General features: G+C 35.2%; 1 protein-coding gene across 1 annotated transcript; it reads left to right on the forward strand.

Moving 5' to 3' along the window:
• Window positions 1-8,093: 8,093 nt before the first annotated feature.
• Window positions 8,094-16,686, forward strand: LOC129939235 (histone H2A.v). The gene is made up of 5 exons (XM_056047172.1): window positions 8,094-8,299; window positions 8,651-8,728; window positions 9,073-9,186; window positions 16,187-16,355; window positions 16,437-16,686. The coding sequence occupies exons 1-5, from the start codon at window positions 8,297-8,299 to the stop codon at window positions 16,496-16,498; spliced, it is 426 nt and encodes a 141-aa protein (XP_055903147.1). The 5' UTR covers window positions 8,094-8,296; the 3' UTR covers window positions 16,499-16,686.
• The last annotated feature ends 1,397 nt before the right edge of the window (window positions 16,687-18,083 follow it).

The following is an 18,083-nucleotide window of genomic DNA, read 5'->3' on the forward strand; positions in this document are numbered from 1 at the left end:
AATTCGTTGGCATTTGTTTGAAGTTTGTGTTGTTTTATAGCATTTGTATGAAAGAGATGGATATATGAGGAGAAGAATCTTCGTTCAAATTCAAAAATCGCTTTACAAAAAGTGATGCCAATAAGAACACAAATTTTATACCAAACAATTTTTTGTTCGTATAATTTGAAAGGGATATTAGCTTTAATTAAGGATTTAAAGTCAGGATGATTAATTTTTTACTATTGGAAGTAATTTTTGTAAGGGCCAGTTAGTTTCAATGAGTTCAGCTGGATTTCAAAGTAAAGGGGTAGACTAAAGAATTTGGTGTTAAATCACAAGGTCAGTAAAGTGAAATTATGTGGTTATTAACGTTTCCCCCAGAAAAATCAATTGTGACACGTGTTGTGTGATATGTTGCGCCATCTTGTTGAAATCATAGCTTCTGCACATGATGCCTTTGTTCAATTGGTGAAAGAAAAAGTCAATAATCATGGTTCTTTAACGCTAAAGGTGATGTTAGTCACAAGATTGATGAAAATTGTTGATGTCCAAAAACATTGACAAGATATTTTCGAATTAAGATGTTGCTTTAAGATACTATCAAATAATCAACATACATCAATATAATATTCAAAGGTAGAAGGTAAAACATATAAAAAGGAGTGGACCCAGATAACTCCGTTTTGAAAAACCCGACACATTCATCTACTTGTATAATGTTTTCAAGGAATAAGTACTCACGCGTCAGTAGCAACTTCTCCGGTCACCATCACCATTTCATTGATCTAAAATCTCCTTAATCACAAGATAAATGAGTCAAGTGAGCCTCTTCTATACATCGCGCCAATAGCTCGGATCCTTATTTTGTAGTCACAAACCTTTGACAATTGAAAAAGTAGTTAAGAGAAAATTGTATCTATTTAAGTGGATGGTATTTACTATAATTGCATTGATAATATGGTCGCCCTTTCTGTTAAAGTAAAGATGCTCAATTACTACACGCCTTGCGATTTGTATGTAGCTTTCATCTACTCATCCTCTCAGTCAATTATTTTCAGTATCTTCAAATGCAATACATTTTGGGCAGAGACATTTTCTATAACATTCAAAAAATTTGACAGGGTAACAGATACAGTGGACAACGAAATCCTGTCCGGTTCTTCTTTGGTAAACACCCTCTGCTAGAAACCGAAGAGTTACTACTAATTTTACTATGAGGGTCGATCTCTTTTAAACCATATACTCAAACTCAAATGCCAACTTATTAAAGCGGAAAACTAGCTTGAACTTTAAACAAACAAACAAACACGCATGTAAAGTACCATTAATTTGTAAGGCTTTCATGGAGCATCATGCAGACTTGAGCATATCCTTCTGTCATCGATCCACAAGTCTCCACCAAGTCTTCAAATAAACAATGAAATATGATGCTGGAAACGAATCCCAACGTGAATTATGATATCCTCTAAATTCTTAAAATCTTCAGGTTTCAGAAAAATGAATTTCGGCATTAGGTAGTAGACGTTGGTAGCAACTACTGCGAGGATTTATAATACCGATGTAAGTTGAAATTTTCAATTTATTAATATTTAATTTTAAAACTTGTAACAGACGAAATACCTATAAGGAATCCCACAAAACGTTGTGGAAAAAAACTTTCAAGGACCTTAAACAAAAATGGACCACCAACTAAAGCCACCCGAGGGTCAACATAAAATTGTACAAAAAAAACTCACGCAGAACCAAAGTGTTTCTAAACAACTGTTGAGGTTCGTTTATGGAGTTACAATAAGACACAAATAAACAAGTTTGTGAGATTGATTACGCAATAGCATAGAGTAGTGATGTTTTCATCTATGATGGTGAAGACAAAAGTAGACTGTTAACAGTCGATTTGTTTTTTCCTGAACACCGTATAATTTAATAAATATGATTTAAAAACATGAAAAATTAATATAAAAATAAACCAGCATGGTGTTCAAATATGCGTTTCGCCCCGATGTAATGGTTGGGCTCATCAGAAGATGACTATTACACCTTGTAAAATATGATGTTCTCCCACGTAGCACCAAATTAGGATTTTTAATTAAACTATCAACAGCACCACCAGTACACCCGTCAATGTACTAAAATTTCATGTGTAATGACAGTACTATTAATTTTATATACATTAGTATAATGTCGAGCTCAAACTATCAAAAATTAAAAGGGACTGGGAAGCGAACTACATTAATAACATCCCATTTGTGCCCGTTAGCCGATTTCTCTAATAGTTCAACAAAATATTATTATCACCATGGACAGACGAAACTTTGAGGTATTTTAGCACCTAGGCTCTGCTAACCACTATTTCTTTGGACTATGAAAGCAATTGACTAGCGAAGCCCTCTCTGGAGTGTCGCTTTATAAGACCCTCATCAACCCTGTCCTGCTATACGGTGGAGAAGTATGACAAAATCGGATGAAAGCACCTTACCTCGACTTCTACGTGTAATCTACGGTCCCGTGTGCAAAGAAGGGGAGTTGTAGAGTCCAGTGACATAGACTAAGCCAGAAGGGTAAAAGTCAACGACTAAGATGGCTGGGTCACGTAGAGCTCATGGAAACCAATGTTACGGCCCGGCATTTTTAGTCGAAAACTAATTTTTATCATCGGGACTATTTGTAACTTGAACAATGAGTTTAGAAAAGATGTAATGACGTCTTTGTTTTTATAAAACCTCTAGTACTGTGACCGTGAGTTTTTAAGGAGGCAGCATCTAATGATTATGGAACAGATTTCTCGTCAACTGAAGAACTTCCTCATGCAAAAAATGCACTTGTTTACCTACTTGTCGGAATGAACGAGGCACGGAATCTTTTTATGCAAAGCCTTATAATCGTCTGAGAAGGCCATTTTCACTAGACAGGTTGTACATTTTGTGAGTCAGACAAATGTTGAAATTGTTGGCCTTACTTTCGATTGTCATCCAGGCAATATGGGCATGCTGCGATCTTTGGGTGCCAGTTTAAAACATTTTGAGCCAAATTACAAAACCCTGGTAATGGTACAAGTATTTTGATATTTCTCGACGACTACCTTTAATTGATACGTAATACGTGGGGTACAAAGAAAAAACATTTACGGATGAAAGTGGTCAAGCAGTAAGGTGGGAATAGGGAGAATTAGGACTTCATTTGGCAAATAAACTGAACAAGAAACATTTAAACTGGCACTCAAAAATAATGAATGTCAAACTTGCAGCAGAAATGCTGAGTGAGAGCGTTGCAAGCACCCTTACTTTTCGGCTTGAAACAAAAGTTTCAGGATTTAAAGGTTGCGCAGCGACCATCCAGTTGATCAAAACTATAAATAATATTTTTGGCTGCTGGAATTCAAAAAGCAAACTTGGGTTTTCTTTTAAAAGAGGCATATCCGAAGAAAACAAAATTGTCATATTTGAATTTTTCGAAAAAAGCTATTATTTACATCTCAGGACTTAGAATCGGACGGGAAAAATTATAGATTTACACATTTTATTGGTTTCATCATTGCTATATAAAATACAAGAAACCTGTATGTAAGTCAAGTAGATGAGTTAAAAAACCTAGATTATATACTTACTTACAAGTTTTAAGTACGCTTAGAAATTCAGATTTAAGCAATATTTATAAGGAACTACATAACAATATGATGCTTAAAATAATCACAAGTATGAGTTTATTAAAAAAAGTTATCGAGCAATTTTCAAAAGTACTTTTGCATTTTGTTGCAAAAAAGAACATTATTGAGTGTCACCAGAACCAAGTCCGCAGTAATCTTACAAAAAATGTGCAATTTATGGGCCAGTAATTATTTTTATTTATTATTTATTTTATTTTAGCTAAACTAAAAGCCCAACCTTTAGAAAATCCTATTTATTTTTAGCTAAACTAAAAGTCTAAATTATATGAAAACCTATTTTGTTTGTGAATATACACACATACATACTTACTTACTTACTTAAGGTGGTGCTACAGTCCTGTGTGAACTAGGGCCTCACCCAACAAATTTCTCCATCTAGCTCGGTCCCTAGCTAGATGTCTCCAGTTTCGCGCTCCAAGTTGGGTGAGGTCACTTGTGCGCGCCACCTTATATGCGGTCTTCCTCTACTGCGCTGTCCTGTGGGTGCGGATTCGAAGACTTTCCGAGCCGGAGCATTGGTTTCCATGCGCTCTACGTGACCCAGCCATCTTAGTCGTTGGACTTTTACTCTTCTTGCTAAGTCTACGTCGCTGTACAGCCCGTACAGTTCGTCGTTCCATCTTCTCCTCCACTCCCCTTCGATGCATACGGGACCATAGATCACAAGAAGAACTTTTCTCTCGAAGCGACCCAAGGTGCTTTCATCCGCTTTTGTCATCGTCCATGCTTCTGCACCGTATAGCAGGACGGGGATGATAAGGGTCTTACATAGCAACACTTTGGTCCCTCGAGAGAGGACTTTACCCCTCAATTGCTTTCTTAGTACAAAGAAACAGCGATTAGCAAGAGTTATTCTGCGTTTGATCTCATCGCTGGTGTTGTTTTCTGCGTTTACAGCGGAGCCTAGGTAGACGAAGTCCTGGACTACCTCAAAGTTACGTCTGTCGATGGTGACGTCTTGACCAAGACGTCGGTGTTGTATGTTCTTTCTTGACGACAGCATGTACTTTGTTTTGCCCTCATTAACCGTTAAACCCATTTTTGCCGCCTCTGCCTCAATACTCACAAAAGCCCCATTGACATCACGCTGAGTTCTTCCGATTATGTCAATGTCATCAAAAGATGGTGGGTGTCGATTTGGTGTTCTTGGGTTTTTCAAGGATCTGCATGTGAATATTTGATCAACTGTGGACTTTCCTGGTCTAAAACCACACTGATAAGGACCTATCAGGTTGTTGACGATGGGCTTTAGACGTTCACATATTACGGCAGAGAAGATTTTATAGGCGATGTTAAGTAGACTTATTCCTCTATAGTTGGTGCAGTTTAGAGGGTTTCCTTTTTTCAGGATCGGGCAAACAATACTGAGGTTCCATTTATCGGGCATGTTTTCTTCCGAAAATATCTTACAGATAAGTTGGTGCATGCTCCTAACCAACTTATCTCCAGCTTCTTTAAAGAGCTCGGCATTCAAACCATACGCTCCAGCAGCTTTATTAGACTTCAGCTTAGATATGGCAATCTTTACTTCGTCTAAGTCGGGAGGACGGGATTGCTGGCTTTCGTCGTCTATATTGAATGGATCATCCTGCCTGACAGCGGAATTCAGTTCTTCGTCGCCGTTATACAGTCTGCAGAAGTGGTCCTTCCATATCCTCAGCATTGACTGCGGTTCCACTATGATATTTCCACTTTCGTCTTTGCAGCCTTCGGTTCTAGGTTTATGTACCTGTGAATTTCGTTTCACCTGTTCATAAAACTTTCGAACCTCATTCCTGCTTTTACCTCACAACATCTTCGACCGCACGCTTCTCATGCCCTCTCTTTTTCCTTCTGAGAAGTCGGCGTTCCTCTCGCCTCTTCTGCTCATAGAGCTCACGAGCAGCTCTCGTCCTTTTATGCAGCGCCGCTTTGCGTGCCTGTTGTTTGGCTGCATTTGCCTGCCGACATTCCTCATCAAACCAGGGGTTCCTTGTTGGTGGCTGTTTGAAACTCAGCACATCAGAGGTGGTTTCTCTGATTGCATCTAGGCAATGTTGCCACTGGTTTTCGATACATTGTGTTGGCGGCAGAGAACTTCGAGCGAGGTTACTTGTAACTCGGTCGGAAAAGGATGTGGCGATCTCTGGCGATTGCAGTCGTTCGACGTTGTATCTTCTCCCAGCACCTCCCTGTTTTGCCTTGGGTCTGGAAATCCGAAGTGCTATACCTTGGCTACAACGAGGTAGTGGTCCAAGTCGATGTTAGCTCCTCGGAAAGTTCGTACATCCATAATGCTGGAAGCCTGTCTGGCGTCGATCGCAATATGGTCAATCTGGTTGACTGTAGATTGATCTGGAGAAGTCCAAGTTCCTTTGTGGATGTTGAGGTGTGGAAAACGCGTACTGGCTACCATGACGTTTCGCCCCGCAGCAAAATCTATGAGCCTGAATCCATTGTCGGAAGTGTTGTCGTGCAGGCTGTTCTTCCCGATTATTCCACCAAATATGTCTTCCCTTCCTAGCTTGGCATTAAAATCGCCCAGGACTATTTTAATATCGTAGCTAGGGCACTGCTCATATGTTTTGTCTAAGAGCTCGAGGAACATATCTTTGGTGTTGTCGTCTTTCTCTTCTGTGGGGGCGTGCGCGCATATCAGGCTAATGTTGCCGAATTTAGCCTTGATGCGTATGGTGATGAGGCGCTCATTGATGCACCTATAGCTCAAGACTTCTTGCCTAAGTCTGGCTCCGATGACGAATCCGCATCCAAATAAGCGCTGTTGGTTTTCGTGGTAGCAGTCACCATAGTAGTTATCGCAGTTTTTCATCCTCTTTTTGCCCGGCCCCAGATCCTAAGTATAACTCCAAGGATGGGGAGCCGGATAAAACCGCTCCTTACAGGCCTAGGCTTCGAAAAAGTCGAAGAAGCCCTATAAGGTGTTCACTAAGTAGTTCAACCTTACTGGAACTGTAGACGCCACCGGGAATTCCTCCGCTGCTGTCTGGATAAGGAGAGGTGCCTTAGTGGAAACACCTCTCCCCACCTCTCTCGTTTGCTGCCCCCAACAACTTTCCACTGGGGTTGGAACCCAATCTCCAGTTGAGGTACTAGGCACCCGATGTTCACCACGTGGAGGTGAGAGTAGGAGTTGATAGACAGAGGTTGGTTTTAAGAAAAACCTGTGGACGCTTGTGTCCTCTTGAATGCACATGTCTACCATTTGAACATCACACATACATACTATGCATATTAAATCAACACGTTTAGGAATGTAGCAACATATGTTTTTATCAATAACAGCATCATTAGAAATAATTTAAAATGTTTTGAATATTGAAATTGAACGATTGGTAAAATATCCTGTGCTTATTACAATATGGTTATAGCGATAGTTCCAACGTTTACCTGATGAATCCGGTAGAATTGCTGATGGCTGTGGAACTACCTTCACCGGATCCTTTCTTTCTATTACAAGAAATTCAAAATTTTGTGAACTGGAAGTGTAGACACTTTCCGATCTTACTGCTGTTAAGCCAAGCGACATGAGTATACTCTCGTATCTCGCTGCATTTGAGCACAGGCCAAATTTGGTACCACGATCATAGATCAAATTGAATTTCATATATCGCCCACGACAGAGGAGTTGACATTTAGGCTCCCTATCTCCCTAGGCATCATTTTAGTGCTTTCGAACTGTAAACACATAACATAGTCATATCGAACAAATATTCTACTTGTGATCATAATCATCAAGCCATATTGCATCGCAATCAAATTCTGCGGTTTCTTCAACAAAATCCAGAGTGAAAATTTCAGCAATTTCAGAAGGTTATCCACTACCGGTCTTACTCTTAGATCGATTAAATTGACTTCAATTGGTCCGCGCCTCCTGCTTGTAGCGGCTCCATCGGTCCCTTACTTGTTTCGGTGTCAATTCAAAGCCACTTGCCTGAAACGTTGCAGCAATATACGCACAGCGTACAGCCTGCTTCTGCTTCATTTTGCACGAACTGTCAAAATTTTTCAATAACATAAAAAAACATTGCATCGTTTGTCTTCAACAAATTATACCAGATGCTAATACTTTCTATGTCAGAAAAAGCTTATCTCAACTAAATAAAAACAGATCTCGCTAAATATTTCATAACTTCTTTTGCCACTGTGCCTGGAAGGGCTAGTGTAGCTAATTTAAAGTGGAACCATTTATATTAATATTTTGTATGGAAAATTCACACCACTAGCAGTCCATGTATAGTTTGTCAATGGTAAAAGCATTTTCGCTTTGTTTACATTTTATTTTCTATTTGGTCTAAAATCGTATCGACTTGGCATCACTACTCCACAAAATTCAACGAAATACATTTGGCGGCCAACTCAAGCAACCGTATTAGTTTCGTTAAATTTTACAATCGTGGCGTCTCGGTCTCCCTCCTAGCAGCCCTAGCCATAATTCTCATTTTATTTCATTTTCATTTATTAAAAAAAATTCGTGCCGTACAGAACGTCGATTGTTTTCTCTCTGCCATCAAATCAAAAATCACACAAATTCATTCCAAAACTCTCCTCACGTCGACGGCTCACGCTCACACAACTTCTTCAAAGTGAAATTTATATTTCATTGAAATTTATCATTTTATTATTTCAATTTTGACTGCAACTTAAACAAAAATGGTAATTAAACATTTCCTAATTATGTGTGATTCAAATTAAACCAAATCAGTTTTTCATTTATAACAAAAGAATTTAATCTAAAAAATAAATGAAAAATTAAAATAAAAACCAAAAAACGAAAAACCAAGAAGAAAACCATAAATTTCCCCACAATTTTATGTGAAACCTAACCTAAACACACATTTTGTTCTTTTTATTTTATATATTTTATTTCATTTCGCTGTGCTGTGGCTCTGACTCTAACTCTGGCTGGCTCTGTGTGCTCCAAATTATAAATGATGACGACGAACATTACCTTTAACGAACCATCTTCCGTCCATGGTCCCTTTGATCGTTTCTTTCGTATTGTAGGCTGGAGGTAAAGCTGGAAAAGATTCTGGGAAGGCAAAAGCAAAGGCAGTATCACGATCTGCACGAGCAGGACTTCAGGTAAAATTTATTTTATTTAGTTTTTCTTTTTAATTCTTTCGCTATCGATTTGTTTCAATTTTAACTTGAAAAATGAACGCAAAATTCCCAAGAAAAATTGGTGTTTGGCGTTTGGCGCTTGTTGAAATTAAAGGGCGAACTTATTTTGGCGCCTTTTTCATGTTCGCCCAAAAATGATAACACGCTGTTTTCATTTCTATTTCCATTTCCACATCCCACTCCACAGACCATCATCATCACAGTTTCAATGAATTTTCACCCCTAAATTCTCGCGTATATTTTCGTTAATAATCCCGTTTCTTTATTTTAATTGGGTTTGAAAATTGGGTTTTTGTTCTTTGCAGTTCCCTGTTGGTAGGATCCATAGGCACTTGAAGAGCCGAACCACAAGTCATGGACGCGTTGGAGCAACCGCCGCTGTATATTCTGCTGCTATTTTAGAATATCTAACTGCTGAGGTGAGTTTCTTTTTGTATTTTCTTCTTATTTTTATTTAGTTCCAATTTATTCTGAAATTGAATTTTCCATCAAGCGTTATTTATTTATTTTTTATTGTACCTTCTGTTGAGCGTTTGTATGTTATCCATTTTTTTTTTATGTTATGTGCTTGTTGTGCGTTGGCCGGGTAATTTTTGTATTCCCATTTCTATAGCGTCATGCCGCCATTTTCTAAACGCGAAGTGCATTCGTTTAGTTTTTCAAAAATGTTGTTTGTTTTTTTTTTTGGAAAATGGTTTGTTATGATTGGATTTTTTGCTTTCTTATGCAATGAAGAGAATTATGGCGCAATTTTTAAAATAACTACGATTTTATTAAGAATTAAACAGAAAATTAAGAAGAAAACAGAACGCAAAGTAGAGCGCCAGTTACAACGTTTAGTTTTAAATTGTTGGAATGTTTGAAGTGTTTTAAAGGAAAATAACGTTCGATTGTTTACGATTATGAAGTGCGTGTATTACTTATATGGTTTTTTATGCTTAAAGCAAGCAGTTAGGTACATAAATAAGAGATCTTTTTCTCTGCGGGCGGAAGTAAAACCAGTACTGTACTTTATATCTGTAACGACTTATTTAGGTTTGTTGTTTTGGTTCCAACTTTAAACCAACATTGTATTAGGGGCGGCTTTCCATTACCGCAAAACGAATTTCATAAAGTAAAGTCGACTTATTAGAGACAAAAACAAGTCATATTAGGTTAGTTTATTTTAAAATACGCAGTTATTATGAATTACGCAGTTCTGTTGGCTTGTGATAAGAAAATCGATAAAAGAAAGCGTAGAATACATTTTTTTTTATAATAGTACGGTTTTGGAAAAAAATAATCCAAACGATCTTCGCCAGTTCTTGAAACTGAAAAAAAAACCTTAATTCATAGTGTTTATACCAAAATCCTTAACTGCCTTCTAGGTGTATATGAAATGATTTTAAGCACCACGTATTAACGGATTTATTTTTGTTAAAATAAACAAACTATTAACCAACTCTAAATTCTAAATACTAAATACAAACAGAAGACTGTTAAGGATTATGGTGAAATGTTTAGAATTTTTGCTTGTCGATAGTTTTTGAGATACGATGGAAGAAAGTTTGAAAAACACTGTTTTGAGGAAAACTCGTTCAACCTTTCAAGTCCTCTTAACTATGAAAATATCAATCGGCGATGCCTTATCCATAATTCCTTCCTCTTCTTCTTAAAACTCTTTCAAAGCAGATTGTTCAGCTCTTGAATCAGTTCTGGCTTTTTGAACGGCATCACTTACGCGCCTCTCAGAACGTGAGATTCGCTTTTCATCACGTTGCTCAACAGGTATGGGCTTCGCGGCCTATAGGGCATCCCATAACCGACATTACTTTAAAATTACCCTCAAAACCTTTATTAAAGATTTCCTGAATAACTTAATCAGTAAGTTTACCTGGTCCTTTTCCACCGATTCCTTTATTTGTTTTATCTTTTTTAACAGCCCGAAGACTCACGTAAGGTAAGGAACAGAAGCACTCATTTAAAAAGTTGTAAGAAGAATATTTCCACAACACATCAAGAATCAATAGTTGTTTAATTCTGCTATGCGATTCTGTTTCAAAAAATAAAACTAATTATATTTTCTTCTAAGGGATTTTTTATAATTACAGTCGACTCTCCCTAAGTGAAATATTCACACGAAACCAGAAAAGTTTGAGAAAATTCGAGTTATAGAGAGGCAATTTTTTGTTTCTTTTTTATAAATTTGTATTCAAAGTTTCTTCCTCCATTAAAGTTGGATACAAACAAGGCTTGTAGCAAGATTATATTGTTGCTGTAATTTTTGCCTATATTGAAAAATGAGTTCCGCAATTTTGGAATTTTTTCTTGTTTACCTTTTTAATTTCTAAAATTGACCTTATTTTTGTATTTCTGTATGTCTTCACAACCCGACCCTTTTTTTTGATTCAATAATAAAATAGAAAAAAAGGGACGATGAACAATGTTATTTGCTGTATCACTTTTTTTAGGCAGGTAGCCAGGAAAATTATAACGTGATTCGTAACGTAACAAGTTTGACTTGGAGAAAATAAAAGATGGGGAAGTAAATATAAATTGTTCGGGTTAGAGAGAAAATGGACTTAGGGATTGTTTTTTTTTTATGGAATTCTTAAGGGAAGGATACAAAATGTTCTAGTTAAGGAGATATTGGACTGTATTTAATTTGATTTATATTAAAATATGGCATTGTTCTTTTATTATTATATACTAGTACTCTGTGTAATACCACTTAAAATACAATACAATTTGCAGGCGAAGATTGTTTCTATTTTGTTTTTTTTTTTTTTTCAACACTGTATTATTGAAATATTTAAATAAGATGTTAAAACCTTGAAATTACACTGTTCGGGAAAAGTAAGTTCTTTTTCTATTCAACACCCAAGAAAATACTTTTTTAAAGGTTTAAGATTTAAATCAGGTTTATAAAATATGACTCTTAAAAAAGACAACTAAAAAGGATATTTTAATGTTAAGGGAAGACAAAACAGTTCTTAACAATAAATATTGTGATAACTTCATAATGTAAAAATCTTTGTGTTTCATTTTAGTTTCTTACTTTAGAATTCTCATTATTTGACCCCATATCGACGCTGTTCTATTAAAACTGGCTTGTTTTTATTCTTCAACAACTAGGCATAATTTTTTCCAAATTTAATGTTATAGTTTAATAGCTATGAACAATTTTTTTTTAATTTTTCATATTTTGGCAATGAAAAAGCTTATTTTATAACCTTTAAATTATACAGGGTGTCCCTTAAGTAATGTCCAAACTGCTGTATATGCTGAGTGGCCAAGTCATGACCTACCAGAATTTGGTAACCTATCTATACCACATTCCAAAGGTTGTTTTAATGAAATTTTCAAAACACCTACTTTTAGTCGGTTTTTCAATAATATATTAATAACCGAAGTCTCGTCATCACTTTCAATATTGATTGAAGTTGGGTTCAACGATTCAGAGCTACACTGCTCAACAATATCCTCGTCTGAAGGAAAGGCTGACGTACAAATATCGTTATCTACCTCCATATAGTCATCTAGAGTTATGTCCGTTGCTATATCACTGCCTTATCCATTCATCATATTCAGCTTCCATCAAAGCTCGATAATATTATTGAGAAAAACAAGAGGTATGTCATCCTCTTCGTCCCATGTATAAAATTGGCCAAAACCAGCTTTTTTAAAGCAATTAGCTATAGTCTGACTTTTGAAGTCAATGTCCCAAGTTTTTCAACTGTATTGATGCACTCAAGTAATGTGATATCGTGTTTTTTTCCTGTATCCATATGCTTCAAAGTTTCTTTTAAGACTGCGGTGATAATGACATTTTAAATTTTGAATCACTCCCTGGTCAAGTGGTTGCAGTTTTGAAGTCCCTTTTCTCCCTTTTTCTGAAAATTGCTTATCTTACTTAACCCATTCTTCAAAAAGTTGTCCAGTCATCCACGCCTTGGAGTTTGCCTTGTAATCAACAGGTAACCTTCTAACACCGCGAAAACAACGAGGCTTGTTACTTTTACCTATTAAAAGGATTTTTAGTTTTTCAGATCCATCCATGTTTGCAGCCAACATTAAAGTAGTCCGCTGTTTGCTGTGTTTGCCCCCGTGACATTTTTCATTTTTAAATGTTAAAGTATTAACCCACAATACAAGCATTTGAAAAACAATCCCGTTTCATCAGCATTAAAAATATCGCATTAATCATACTTTTCTGAAAGTATTGGCAAAACGTCATTCTTCCATTTATCGCAGTCTTCATCAGGTACGTCATTGCTTTCACCACAAGCTTTTTTATGGCACACTCCATGTCTAAAATAATGAAAGTTTACGTTGACAAACTGATGAATGCCTATTAATGACGTCTTTATTCGGTACCTTCGCTTCAAATTATCAAGCCAGCCAGTGCTTGCCTTAAAATCCGGTTTGCCTAATCGTCTTGCAAATTCGAGAGCCTTTTCTTTTATTATTCCTCCAGATATGGGTATGTTCTGATGCCTAGCTGCTGTAAACCAGTCGATGACTGCCTTATCCACATTTTCAAAAACTGGGGTGTAATCGGCTAAGGTGATTTTTGATGGTCACCTTTGTGATCATAAAAAGTGATCAAACTAAGTTTTGCGTCTGTGTAAGGTAATCATTAAATTTTGGATAGAATTTGGTATCACTATAAAAGAAATTCACTGACGTTTGTTACAATTTCAGTGGTTGTATTCAAAATCCGATCTGAAGCTATCATGATGATGTTCTGCCTGCACAATAGTCAACTTTTCTCGTTGAGCACTCTGTCTCCATACAAAGCTGTCGTGAACACTCCCGCCATATTTTGAATTTATTGCCAGAATTTTTCTGTTCTCGTTGCAGATCTAGATTGTAATAAACATTCGATAACGCAACAAAAATTAATGAATCAAAAATGTCTTCCTTTTCTATTGAAACAAATATGCTCATTTTCCGAAGGGCGAAGAATTATAATATGACTCCCATCAATGCAGCCGATTATTAGGAAACAAATAATAAAATAAAAAAATTAGTTTTTTTTTTACTAAGAAACAAAATCCTACCTCCAGGAATTTGATATTTTTCGTAGAAGAACATTTTTGTTGCTTCTGAAGCCGATTGATTAAATTTGATTGTTAGTGGGCACAATTTCCTCTCCATTTGTTTTAAAGTCAAAGAAATAACCTCACAAACAGTAATTTGGTCCATGGGAGCTGACCAGTCAGCACCAACTTGCCTTTGGTATCCACCACCTCCAAGAAAATTTAAAGTCACGGCTAATAGAAGGATAGGGAGAATGTGTGTTGACCGCATTCCAGCTGACAAATCAAGAAGCGATATGATATGTTAAAAGTTTTTTTAAGAATATATTTATTTTAGAATATTATTTATAAATTTAAAAAAAAAAACAAGTTATAATAAATAGGTATTTATATGTGAACAAATAAACATATGAGTTCTTACTTTGGACGTGGAAGATCAAGAATGTGTATTTTATTGCAGAGGTTAATCCTAAAGAGCCGGACATTTCTATTATAATTAATATTTTCATTTTCAGAAGTTAAAATTAAAGGCACAAACACATTCATATTGTCTTCAAATTTTAGCAACTAAAAATAAAAATAAATTTCCAATGAAAGTGACAACTAAAGAGCTGTCACCAGAAAAAGTCACCAAATCGTGATTGTCACCGGTGCCTATCACCTTACACAGACCGAATTTGTTGGTTTTGACTATCAGCTATCACAAATCACCTTTCCCGATTCCACCCCTGGTTTCTTAAATCTTCTGCCTATTCCAGATGAGGTCCCAAATTCGATTGCTAATAGGTATAATCCGTTGCTTATTTTTTTACAATTGTGGATACCGAATATTCTAATATTCTATTTTCAAATGGGGATTCCCATCAAAAAATCAAATTTCAAATGCATACTTGATTTTTTTTCATAAATGGGAACTCCCCCATAAAATTCGACTTACGCAGTGTAGGTGTCATTTTTTTGTTCGAGTTATAGAGAAATTCGAGTTATACAAGTTCGAGTTAGCAAAGTAAATATGTATGGTATATAGACTCTAAACGCTACTGCCACACAATTTGGTTGGAGTTTTAAAAACTTAGTTATGAAAGTTCGAGCTATCGAAGATTCACTGTATTTGCATTTAAAGTTTTAAATTCACTACCTATACAACTTATCAGATGTGGGAAAGTTTTTATTCCTTATAACTCAATAAATTGATAAATGTAGAGTTAGAGCTGCGAGCCTTGAAATTATTGCAGATTTTTCTTCAATCGTAAAAACTACGCTTTGAACTCATTTTGAAAAAAATCTAACACATTTAACGAAGTAGTTATGCCGTATGACTATTCCAGTTCCTCTCAGAAACAGAAATTCGAGTATAAACACATTAAAAAAAGGGAATTTCCATAATTTATCATTTTAAATGCGCGAAATTTCCAATGCCTACTTATTTTCTTTTTATATGTTCGTTATAAGCAATAAATTTTTAAATATTCCATTTAAAATAGTTCGTTATAAACGAAAATTGGTTATATGCATTGTTAAAACCGATCCGATATTTGTTTAGTACATTTTGTATAAATCTCGGCCGGGACTTCGAGATAAGTTTGTAATAACCGATATTTCGTTTACCCGATGTCGTTATAACCGATTTTGACTGTACATACGTACATATATGAAGTTTTAAGAAACTTAGAATTCAATTGTTCATGGTTTTGAAAAATACGGTTTGGAGTTGCTTTTTGGTGCTGTTTTTAGAAAATCTTACTGCTTCATGAATTTAGGTAGCCGGCCAGACATATGTTTAAAAAGTTGTTATACAAAATTTAAAGGGTGTACTTAGTGTAAAAGCGTTTATCTTAAATATACAAGGTTATTGGTTATATGAGAAGTAGTGTTAAGCTTTTATTTAATTGGTGTAATATTGTAAAAATTGATGAAATATGGGAAATTTACCAATTCTTTTCTCAGCTTGAACTTGTCTGTACAAAAAATATATTTGTAGTAGATAATAAAACTTTTCAATCGTATAGTGAAAATCTAAGTTTTTGTCAATATCAAGATGTCGTATTTTACCTTATAATATACTTCTTCTTGGTCTATTGGGGCATTTAAGTGTATTTTGAAACAACAATCAAATTATAAGTATATCCACTTATAGATCTTAAAAAAAGGTTTAAGTTGATATTTGATTACAAAAATCATGTTTTCAAAAGTAATTACACATGAATATCTTTACACTGTAGAAGAAAAATTTAGTTTTTAATTTAAAGATTCCTTTCAACATCTAAATACCTTTATCTATTCAACGTTGCCTAACCTTTATACACTACTTTAGGCTTTTATATGGATTTCACATTAAGCCTGATGCTCTCACAACAAACATTTAATAACTCTTATCCATTTGTTTCTATGTTTTTAGGTTCTCGAATTAGCTGGTAATGCATCAAAGGATTTAAAAGTAAAACGTATCACCCCTCGTCATTTACAATTGGCCATTCGTGGAGACGAAGAATTGGACAGTCTGATCAAAGCCACTATTGCCGGAGGTGGTGTCATTCCACATATTCACAAATCTTTGATTGGAAAAAAGGAAAGTCGAGTTCCTATTTTCTTTTATCTCATTTAAATTTAATTTAATTTTTAATGCGTGTATTTTTGTTTTTCTTTACAGGAGGACAATGTTCAAGACTCTCAGCGAAAGAATACTGTCATTTTGTCCCAAGGGTATTAAAGCTTATTTCCGTATTGTTATGATAAAATTAACGTACTTTTAATAATTAAATAATATTTTACATAAATATTTTTTATTTCTAATGAAAAAAAAAACAACAAAAAACTAAAAAAAAACGACCACAATCACTTCTTTTTTAAAAAACGATTGAATAAATAAATTTTAATGTAATTTTTTTGTTTGGAAAATTTGGCATTTTTTTAATACTAGTTTTTATTTCAATGGTTCTTAATAAGAAAAATAAACTTTCATAGTTTATTTTCTTATGAAATTTTGGAAAGTTTTGACGTCAGATTTTTAACTCGGGAAGAAATTTTTCATCTTTAAAGCTTAATCAAAGCTCTTGTTTATTTGTTTTAAATGGTATATAGAGAAGATTTCCTAGCTGGTATTCTCATTGTCTTATGAAATGGTGGATGGCGTATTGGTAAATGGAAGTGATTAGAACAAAGTTGGAATAGAAGTACATTGGAATTAAATATTTGAGGAACATCGGAATCAATCGTTCATCTCCCGGGAAATAATAAAAGTTGTTTTTCCCGAGAAATATTTCTAGTTCCCATAAACTTGCCAGGGGCCTGATTATGAGGTTCGCGGCGAATCGTTGTTCTAGCGAGTTTTTCAATTATTGATTTCGCCTTCTTCGGTTTAAATTCGATCAATTAACAAATTTGAAGTCGAATTTGAAATGTCATAATGTTTGTTGGAGAGTTGAATCCGATAGTTTTTTTTTTTGGCGGATTCACAGTCGAAAGAGTGTTTATTATTATTCAGTGTTCAATTTCGTGAATTCCTTCTTTATTTTAATTAAAAAATGTGAATTAGAATTATTTTAATTTTCTTACAATTTATCCACCATAAAATATAACATTCTTAAATTCTTTTCCTGATCATTTATTTCAAAATTTATCATTTTTGGGCTCAACTTTCTCTCAAGAATTTTAAGAGTTTCAGGCAAAACGATTTAGACTGTTGGTTGTGCCATTCCAAGCAGTACGTCTTATCCAACTCCTTTTTGGTACGATCCCTCAGCAAGAAATCTCAGAGTAGCGGCAAGCTTTAAAATTGGAGGAATGCCATTGCTGTTCTGATCCTTGAATTCCTCACTCATGTCTTTCAAAATGAAGATAAAAGCTTCCTTCGAAATCAAAATAGTTTGATAAATCTATTAAGTCAAAGTGTGTAGATTAATTGATTCATTTGATTTAAACTAAAAGGAAACAATACTTACTCAGTTGAAGGGAGAACCAAAGCAGACGACTTGCTTCTTGGTAGTCTCCTTTACACCCGTAATCTTGAGGATTCCTCCCTTTCAGAATAAATATACATCATAGTTGATTCAGTTTTTTAATTTTAATATTGTTTATTAAATAAATCAACGCAAATTTCAATCAAAACAAAACAAAATTTGTGAAAAGCTGTCAAACCAAAAGTGTCAAATCACTGGAATATAGGAAGAACTATTTTCGCTTCGACGCGAGTTCGTTAATAAGGAAATACGAAGCGAGTCGAATTGAAAACGATCCGCCGCGAAACTCATAATCAGGTCCCTGGTTGTACTTGCAGATGTTGCTAATAACATTTT

This window comes from Eupeodes corollae, chromosome 1 (assembly GCF_945859685.1).
Source record: "Eupeodes corollae chromosome 1, idEupCoro1.1, whole genome shotgun sequence".
Taxonomy (NCBI): Eukaryota; Metazoa; Arthropoda; class Insecta; order Diptera; family Syrphidae; genus Eupeodes; species Eupeodes corollae.